Source organism: Daucus carota, chromosome 3 (genome assembly GCF_001625215.2).
Source record: "Daucus carota subsp. sativus chromosome 3, DH1 v3.0, whole genome shotgun sequence".
NCBI classification, from domain to species: domain Eukaryota; kingdom Viridiplantae; phylum Streptophyta; class Magnoliopsida; order Apiales; family Apiaceae; genus Daucus; species Daucus carota.
The window spans coordinates 45,467,192-45,478,130 of NC_030383.2; the positions used below are offsets into that span (position 1 = coordinate 45,467,192).

General features: G+C 32.0%; 1 protein-coding gene across 1 annotated transcript; it reads right to left on the reverse strand.

Annotated features, from left to right (window-relative positions):
* Window positions 1-422: 422 nt before the first annotated feature.
* LOC108215313 (probable disease resistance protein At5g66900) lies at window positions 423-9,470 on the reverse strand. The gene is made up of 5 exons (XM_017387761.2): window positions 8,450-9,470; window positions 7,313-7,704; window positions 6,597-6,964; window positions 1,574-1,785; window positions 423-1,452 (listed from the first exon to the last, which is right to left on the reverse strand). Exons 1-5 carry the CDS (start codon window positions 9,078-9,080, stop codon window positions 590-592), a joined length of 2,466 nt encoding a protein of 821 aa, XP_017243250.1. The 5' UTR covers window positions 9,081-9,470; the 3' UTR covers window positions 423-589.
* Window positions 9,471-10,939: the final 1,469 nt, after the last annotated feature.

Genomic DNA, 10,939 nt, shown 5'->3' on the forward strand with positions numbered 1-10,939 from the left:
ATCAACATCATGCACAACATGAATTATAGATATCATATAAAAATCCTATCTTATTTGTCAAAATAAGACATACCTTTTAAACAGATTGGCTCACCGGAGTCCCTGATGTCTGCTATGCCCCTTTATGACCTCCCGTCTAACAGGCTCTGCAACCAGGTTGCTCGACAGATATCCACCATCTTCTGCTTTAAATGATATATCTTATTTTGACAAATAAGATAGGATTTTTATATGATATCTATAATTCATGTTGTGCATGATGTTGATGAAAAATGTTTAGAAGTTATAGATTGTAGATTTTGTTTAAAAACATGATTGTTTTTGTTGAAAGTTCCAAGTGCCTACCCTCTTTAGGGTCTGTTAGAAGCCCAAGCAAAGATGCTCGCAGGCGGATCCTACGTTATGAAGAATGATACGATTCAGAAATTCAACTAATGACCCCTGAATAAGCTGCTACTGTTCTGCAGTGCAGTCTGACAGTTTGCTCATTTCTATGCCGAAATATAAATGTCAATTACAATGATGCTGAATTATAGCAAAGGAAGCATAAACCGTGCTCAGTGCACACTGCTTTAAGTTGTGTCAACTGTCATGGGAGCTGAATTGGGGAGATAACCCTCATAAGGCTTTCAAATGCATCTTCTTTTACCTCTTCAACATGTAGATTTTTCAGATGACTCTGATATTGTTTCCAAAGATGACTCGCACCTTCGTCACATATCACCTTCTCCAAAAGCCTAAGATTTTTTACAGACAGGGGCAACTGATGTAGGTCAGATAATCCCTCACAACCTCTCATGTTGATCCTTCTTAAACCCATCAACTCCCCCACTCTCTCGGGCAATTTGCTCAGGCTTAAACAATCAGATATATCAAGATATGCTAATTTATGGAGGTTCACCATTGACTCTGGCAACTCTAATAGCTTCGTACATGAACTGAGCCTTAGCACCTCAAGATTCACAAGCCTCCCGATTTCATCTGGCAGTTTAGATAGCTCATTACAGTAGGTGATGCTAATCTTCTTAAGACTAACAATATTACAAACCCCAACATGCAATTCCACCAAGTCGTCACAACAGTCGATCTCAATTTCCAGGAGATTGGGGAAGACGAGTGATAGGTCAATGGAACCATTCATAAATGCCTTGCCGATCTCACACATGGTAAAGGATATCTTCTGCAAGCTCAACAGCTCAGGTAAGAATGTATTGATAGAAGAAAATGAAACTCGTTCTAATCTGATTCGTCTCAGATTGGATAAACTTCCAAGAAGCTGAAAGTTGTTGAGCTTAGAGAAGGAAGATCCATAGTTTGTGACGACCAGAACCTTCAGCTTATTCATTTTATCAATAAACTGTGGTACGGTGTAAAGACTTGAACGACAATTCAGTATTACAACCTCGGCTGCAGGGAGAGTCAAGTCAAACCAGCTAGAGGAGAAATTTTCATCTGAAAATAGTTTTCTTTTGCCATTGTCAGTTTATATAGAAAATGATAATTTAAAGCAAGGACGAGGGAATCCTTTTAAAAGGTTAACTAAAGTTTTAAAAAAACAAGAGTTTAAGCAAACCTGTCGAAATTGAAATGAGGCGTGCATTTACTGTTTGGTACATTCCTATAGTCGACCACTTTGAAAAGTCATTGCCTGTTATCTCAATAAATAACCTTTTTCTATGTTCTACAGGTTCTCGGTTAGTCTGGTGGATAATCAGATCTCTAAGGTAGTCATGCTGGATGACATCGTTTTCACTGCAGTATCCATCCACTTCATGCACTGATTGCCTGCAAACAAAATCAAGTTTTGTAGCTAAACAACTTTCAGTAGTAAGATCCTGTACCAAATTCAAAGGAGATAAACCATGTTTATTATTTTTAGCTAAACATGGAAATTTAATATTAGCTAATGCTATTCTAACAAGAAATTAGTTCTCAAGGTACAAAGTAGTAGAAATTATACTTTGGGAAAAACATATCTAATATAATATTCAATTTGCAAGACAAATTAGGAGTGGAAGCACTTTATAATCAGATATACCTCGAGTTCTCATCAGGAGATGCAAACGGTTGTTACAGATTAACATGAACTCTCACTCCACATCGTTACGTAATTATGAAAGTGGTGGCATTATGCTGTAAACTGAATTGGGATAGCATACTCAGAATTTCGAGATACTTTATCAGTCTATATATATATATGGTCTTACTCCGCTAGGAACCTCCTTAAAATAAAAAACTAGAAACAAAAATAAAAAAATTCATAGATCGTGTCAAAAAATAGCACATAGGGTATGCGTCGTTGGGTGATAGAAAAAAACACAGTGAAGTCAAATTTAAAAAAACCCTCACAAATTGACAGGAAAAATCAAGTTATAAACGGAGGGGATTATGTATGAGAGAATGTATTTTAATTGTGTGTGGTGCCTCTAGGGTAGGGCTGTAAACGAACCGAGCTGCTCGCGAACAAGTTCAGCTCGACTCGTTTAAAGCTCGACTCGGTTCGTTATCGAGCTCGAGTTCGAACAATAAATTTCGATCGTTAAGAAACTCGAGTCGAGTCGAGTATTATCAGTGTTCGACTCGAGCTCGACTCGTAATCGACTCGAGCTCGACTCGACTCGACTCGTTAAATTCGAGTTCGACTCGTTAAAGCTTAATATATATATATATATATATATATATATATATATATATATATATATATATATATATATATATGAATTTTTTGATATTCCATTTGTAGAAATATAGAAATGATGATATAACAAAATAAGAAAATTGCAAGGCTGGTAAGCAGCATGCAGTGGCATTCAGAGCTACGTGACATATTCATAATTCATAATTGCTCCACAGTTGTCTGATATATACTCCCTCCATCCCATTTTAAGTGTCCACTTTGCTAAAAAAAAAATTCCCAAAATATGTGTCATACTCTTTAACCCATGCAATTTTTTACTAGTTCCAATATAGTATTAATTACAACCAACTAGTTCCAATGAAGAAAGGTCAACATACACACTAAGAATGGTGCTATACGTAATTAATATTTATAAAAATCAAGGTGAATAGGTGTGTGAAGACAATGATAAAAACATTACATTAATTGTTTCTTAAGATGTGTGAAATTTGCAAAGTGGACACTTAAAATGGGATGGAGGGAGTATCATATAATATTTAGTACTCTCACTAGTTAAGACTACTAAATCTTACTTCAAATATATACTATATATATTTTCTATATTTTTTTCACATTATTAGAATAAATATATCACAACATCCGCTTGGTTGCTTTGTCGAGAAATTTTTTGAATAAAAGTAAATATCGATTTGGGACCAAAATATTTTGAAGTTGTAGTAATTTCATTAGTTAATTGTTAAAATCTTACGTCAAATATATTTTTTATTTTTGATATTTTTGTAACTTTATTGCAATAAGCAAATCGCAACATTCGTACGGTTGGATCTTTAAAAAAATAATTAAAAAAAAATAATCATCAATTCGGGAACAAACTTGTTTTATGTTAATTTTTATAAAAAAAATTCAAATTTTCACGAACGGCTCGATTCAACTCGAATTAGACTCGAACTCGATCCGACTCGAATTGTTCGCGACCAGCTCGAACTCGACTCGGTTCTTAACGAACTTGAGTTCGAACAACAAAAAATGATTGTTTTTACCTTATCGATCAAACTCGACTCGTTTAGTAAAAACTCAAACTCGAACTCGATAAGAAAAAACTCGACTCGACTTGGTTCGTTTACAGCCCTACTCTAGGGGCTATCAGATTAGATTAATATGGGCTTAAACTAGTTTCTAATTTCTAATTTATTTTAAATTTCTATTTAAGTACTAGCCCCTCCATGCAGGGGTTAAGATCATATTAGAACTTTGGTCATAATTAAAACTTAAAACTTAAAACCAAGATCAGTCCTAGATATTTGTTTAAGGCTTATAATTATTTGTTTTCAGCATAATACAAATTATATAATGTAGTTTTTTTGTATACATATTTAACAGAATAATTTTTATAAAACAAATATATATGCATATTAAAATAAAGATTTTACTAGTATTCTTCGTGGAAGACTGTGTTGTTGTAAATTACATACTAGTTACCAAAATTATGCAATTGATATCTTTGAGAACAATCTTGGTAATAAAACAATATACAAACACATTGAAAGTATATATAGGTTGCTATATTGTAGATTTTTTTTCCTGTAAGTTACCAAATATTTTTTTGATAGAATAAACTGTCTTCTACATAAGTTTTTTTTTTTCATTTTTACAAACCATTAAAAAAAATTATCATGCAAAATAAAAATATAAATAATAACAAAACACAATATCATGCAACTTATAATAGTATTGCGTTGTGCATAAGAACATAGATCGGTTGTAACTTGTAAGGTTATACTCAATGTTACATAAGACGGGGTTCGATTCGAAACGGGGAACGAAACGGAACATTAGTTTCAGTGAATCCGGTACGATGGTACGATTGGTCCTTTTAAAAAAAATTCTGTAATCATATATATATATTTCATTATAATATACAATTTTAATTGATAATTTATACTCCCTCCGTCCCAATCAATTCTATACAGTTTCCTTTTTGGGATGTCCCATCATTTCTATACATTCCCAAAATAGCAACTTTTTATAATATAAAACACTACTACACCCACTACATTCTCCCACTATCTCCATTTTATAATAATAAAAACACTATTACACCCACTAACTTCCTCCACTATCTCAAATCTATTATTAAAAAATATATGGGTCCCACCACTCTACCCACTTTCCATTTAACTTTACTCATTTTTTACACTTTTTCTTGGTCTCCGTGTCCAATCCCAATGTATATAACTCACTGGGACGGAGGGAGTACATTAATAATATTTTTTTGTAACAAAAAGATATTGAATAACGAATAAAAGTAAACATTTATTGATAAAATTATTTATAGCATGAGTATTATAAATTTACTGATTTTTAAAGTTATTGGGTCTATGAATTTGATTGTTTATTGAGCTTGTAATATCGAAACATTCAAAGACAATCATATAAAAGACATTAGTATTGGGATTTGGGCCTCCAAGTATAAGGCCTAGATGCAATGGGATAAACTCACTTTTATTAGGCGGTTAATACATATAGATACAGTACATATATCTACAACGACGACTCTTCTAATACTACTTCATCCTCCTCTTTGTTTTTCTCTTTCCTTTTGATCTTTGTTCATGCATAAACTACTTATCACATGACATAAACATGGATCTATTGTTCAGAACAAGAATAAAGTGTAATCTTGCGGGTCGTCACTTCCGGCAATCTGGGTCGCGACCCCGAACGTTTCCGGTCACGTTTGCTCTCGGATCGGGAACGAACGATCTGGATTGCCATACGTGGCAGCGTACACGTTTCCTTGTAACTATGATTCTACTAATAAGTTATAAGTGGAACGTGAACATATATATATTCTTCCAACAATAGGTGTTGAACAATTCATCTATACTAAACTATAATAATCGAACATAGGGATAACTCATGAGTAGTAGTTTGGTTAGATATATTTGGTCATCCAAACATGTACCATCATGTAACATTCAACTACAAGATAGACACGAAGTCAAGATAAATAATATTCTTTTCCTTACAAATGAAAAAATATAAGATACATGAAAAATAAATTAATCAAAAAACTCACTAAAACATATTAATATTAGGAAAACCTTTACATATATAGATGATAAAAATGTTTATTGTTTTTACTACGCGTTTACAATATAAAAATATTATTATAAAATCATATTTAATCAAACTTCAATACATTATCATTAAATTTCTCATGAAAAAATTGCGGGCATCCAATAATACTAAACCAATAATAAAATGATGTTAAATACTGAATTATAAGTACACATTTCGAAGTATATAATCACTCATGCTACGCACAGGTTTAAGGCTAGTATGATACTAAAAAGAGAGTCCTATTGCTCATTAATGTATTATTAAACTGAATATTGATATATTATTAAACTGAATATTGTTATTTGTTAGTTATGTAATTATGTAACACAACAAATTGTGGTGTTATAAGGAAACAATGAGAAAGTTTTAGACCAAAACAACAAAAAAAAAACCTTTGCATGGCACATTTTTTTGTCAATGCATATAAAAATGAATTTTATTATCCTCAACCCCTAAATTTCCAGGTCCCCCTAGTTTCCTACTTTAGTCATTATCAAGGTGTTGCCTAGATCCAGGCCAGTAAGCTACTGAGAGAGCTAAACAGACTGACATTGTAACTTGTATATGAGGAGTGTATTTCACAATGGAGATCTTATGGACTTTAACCGAAATAATGGACCAAATCATAGCAATACACTCGATAAATAGTATGATAAGATGTCTGACAAATTCAATATTTCCGCAAAGAGTGAATTACAAGTTATGAAATTTAATGATTTATATTATATGATTGAATTGGGTTAAAGCAGATATTTTAATATATATATTTAAATACAAGTGTGTTGCTAATCTTGTATAATTGGTTTTCCTTGTAGTAGATAAGAAGGGAAAGTACCTTGTGCAGACAATGTTAACAAGATTCCTGAATGCTAGTTCAACAAGATTGCTGTAGGTATCTAAGTCCTCATAATCCATTTTGTAAACTTCTGCCCACATATCCATAAGAGTGGTGGCTGGAATCCTTTGACCTTGAGGAAATGATCCTAGGTCCAGGCAACAGTCTTTTAATGAACTACCACCCATTTCATCCAACGCATCTACACTGATTTGCAGACGGCCAAGCAAATCGTTGTTGGTATCAAATATAGATTTGCCATCGGACCATTTCTTTAGTTCACGTCTCCATGTCACCTCTGGATGCCCATAAAGTGACCTCCCAACCACCGTCAGGGCCAATGGAAATCCTTTACAGCCACTGACAGTCTACATTTTAAGGCCCAATGAATTAGTTATAATAGAAGTCCTATGCATATGTGGATATGTATATGATATATGCCATTTGCATACATGTACGTTATATGTATAAATGTCTGTGATAAAATTAATCGACTTCCAATATTTGCTTCTTCATAAATTATTAAACCAATCTAAAAACAAAAGGATGGCGCAGAAGCCTCAACTTTTGCAAAATGTTACTAATAATCTTATTAGGAATTTGTAAAAGAACATATCAGTAGTTCAGTACTCACTACTCAGGACAAATGAATGTGTATGTGGTGTATGATTTTGTCAAACACATAATTTGAAATTAAGAAAGTTTTAATATCCTACCTTTTCTACAAGATCATGCGGAATTCTAGAATTCCGATCTTTTGGAAGTGCAGAGTGGCTGAAAAGAGACATGGCATCTTGATCATTCAGAATTTTTAGATTGTACACAGGACTGAATCTTGGAAAAGAGAATCTGGACGTAACAAGGATCTTATAATATGGTAACGTAAAGCTTATGTTGTCAATAACAGATTCCCAACCAATCCATACATCATCCAATACCAACAGTATAGGACTTGGTCCTTTTTGCTTCAGCAAGAACTCCATGTAGTTAATTGCTTCATCATCATTTTGGAATTCAGGCAATTTAATGTTAAACATTTTCTGAACAATAACACTGATATTGGCTGATTTTGAAACAGTCACGAATAGTATGTTGTCCTTAAAGATCCCTGTCAATATGGAAACACGTCAAACAGGCTGATTTTTCATTCACAGTAGCACTTCACTAACTAACCAGAACATGTCTGTCTGCCCCATATCAATTTAACATTTTATGTGAAAGTTCTATCATTATATGACTCTTAACTTCTGACCCATTTCAGTTCACATCAACCTCACATAGTTTTTTAAAATGTATACGCATTTTACAAAGTAATGATATTTGCACATGAGAGTGATAAAGTTTGCATTCACTTAGATAGCATGGAATGAGCTAGAAATGCAATGAATTTTGGCTATGTTACCCTTCATTTTGTCTCGAGTACCCGAGTCGGACACTCGACACTTGGACATGGGTATGGACACTCCGACACTTGTTTTAAGCCAAAAACATGTAAAATTTTCAAATTATTGCCGAGTCCGACACTCCGACACGTATCCATGTTGGACACTTTTAGCAGAGTCCGGGTAACTTAGAATTTTGGACTAGTTTCTGGATCCGTATGCAAAAATATTATACCTTCCTCCAACTAATCATTATTTTTAATTTGATTTATTCCTTTTAATTTTAGAATATACGATTTTTATTTGCTTTTTCCACTTTCTTCACAATTTCCATCATAAAAAAATATGCTTCCCACTTATAGTTTTTCAATATATCTGCACACATAATTCAAATGATCACAGTACAAAGCAACGAATAGCACACAGCCACACACATACACAAGGTAATGTAGTATGTAGATGATGTTTTACCTTTAATCTCAGGATCATGACAGATCATTTTAGCCAAAGTTGTTTTACCACATCCCCCTGGAGCTGAAATTACCGTAACTGTCTTATTATCCTTCAGCAACATCTCCTTCACATCTTTAAGGGGCTCATCGAATCCGATAACCAGATCACGGATCCCCGGGACACTGCCCCAACTGGAAATCCCGCTTAGAGAAATATTGGAACGATCAAGTATCAACTCCAATTTGTCATTAACTTCTTTGATACCTGCCACAGCCTTCAAACTAGTGACAGCCACAAAACCTTGCACTTCTATATTGAAAAACCTATATATTGATCTATCTAATTCCTCCAACTTTTTGGAGTGAACGTATAACTTGTACGCTTCCCACCACTGAATTTTACTGCACTTGGCCACAAGTTCCTTAGCACGGTTTAACTGATCAATAAACAGAGCGGTTTCTTCTTTAGGCCGGTCCAAAACTTTGTTTAGCTTCTCGATTTCAAGAAAAATGGGTGTAACTGAATTAAGAGTATTCTCTAGGACTTTGAAATTGGATTTGAAGTTTATAGTTTGTTTTGCAACCTTCACTACAAGTTTGAGTAGTTCGTCGACGACTATTCCTAGAGCAGCATCAGCAATGAAAGCCATCTAATTCAATAAACGACTAAAAATTTATAAGAGCAATATACAGGTAAAATTATATTGTGATGTTTGTTAAGAATCAATAAAATGAAGGAATTGAAGTAAGTATTGAGCTCCAAACTAAAAACAGGTGAAGGTTAATTACAAGGAGTCTGAGTGAGGCATTTTGACAAACATTTGGTGTACAATAAGAATCTGAGCCACTGATAAAAAATGAAGACTTTATTGATCGTGGAAGAATAAGAACCAGAGCGTGGCTTGATAAGTAAGCTAAGCTAATTCACGAAGAATGATTCGATTATGGAGGCTTGAATGAGTTAATTTGTGTGAAAATGGGAAGCAAGAAAGGTTCTTGGCTTGACATGGTCTGCATTCAAAGATTGTCAACCAGGTCATAACTAACATGCAACTTGCAAGGACATCGAAAATTAGCATGATTGCTAAATGCAGTAATTTTTTACTTCGTGCAGTAATCAAAAATTACTATGATATCTTTCATCCGTTCTTATTGTTTTCTGCGTATGCTTAATTTTTTGTGCAGTGGACTAACCCATGCAAGTCACCTAACTTTTTTTTTTTTTTTTGCTAAATAAGTCACCTAACTTTTTATGCAATCATAACTGAACATTCATTTATATTTTATTCATACGAAAAGTATCAAATTTTGTTTATTAAATTTAGGAGTATTTTATAGATAATGTGAATATCTTATAAATTATAAATATAAGCGATATAGTAGAAATAATTATCTATATGAACATAATTTTAAGTTATACAACTTTTATTCTTTCACAATATTGTTTTTATTTTCAAGATTTTAATTCCATATATTCTTTAAAAAATTATTTAATTACTTTTAATAATTTTTATTTTTGACAATAAATGATAAGTCAAGAATTTACGTTCAGTATAATGAAAATGATTATAATAAATATTTAACTAATCTGTAGCAATATTAAAATTCAATATAAGAGAATTAAAAATTAATAAATAAGCATCGAATTGGTCGTAAAATGATTATAACAGATATGAAGAAATTATTATTTTTAATTTCAAAATTTTTTAAAGAAGTTTCTAATTTGCTTGGAAAGTAATATTGAAAAATATAGCCCGCAAAGGTTGCTTCAGCTGGTTATCGGATGGACTTAATTATATCCTCTTGTCAGATTCGACTCCCAAAAGAGGAGAATGTGTGATATGCCTTCGCGGTTTGCCTTGGTTCACCTAGTTTGCACGTTAAAAAAAAAATATATATTAAAAAATATGAAACCTACAGCTATCTAAATTGTTATTATTTTTAATTTTGAATTAATAATTTCAAAATAAAAAATAAATTTTTTACATTTATTTATATGTTTTAATAATATTATAAAGTTAATTGTGAATATTGTTGGTTGAAATCAAAATTTAGACTATTGAATGAACAAAAGTTTAGTATTGTTTTTAGCGATTTTCATATTTTTGATTAGGAAAATCTTATATTCTAATAAAAAAATAAAAAAATATTATGGTGAACAGAATTTAAATTATAAATATATTCGATTATTATAATATATAAAATGTTTTGTTTTAATAGTATGCCAAGAAGTTTTGTATTGAAATATGTATGTGTGTGTATAAGAAATTTTACCTTATGTTACATAGATATAGTATATGAATATAAAATTTAACTAACACATATATTAAAAATTTTAAAATGTGTATGAGATTTATATTTTATTGAATCATTTGTCAAACTTGAATCATATTTGAATGAATGAGAATTTCGAATAAATAATATTTTGAATAATTGTGGTTCATTTTTTAAATTTAAAATCGATTATCTTGATGGCTAAATTATTGTAAGAATATAACTTCAGAGTTAT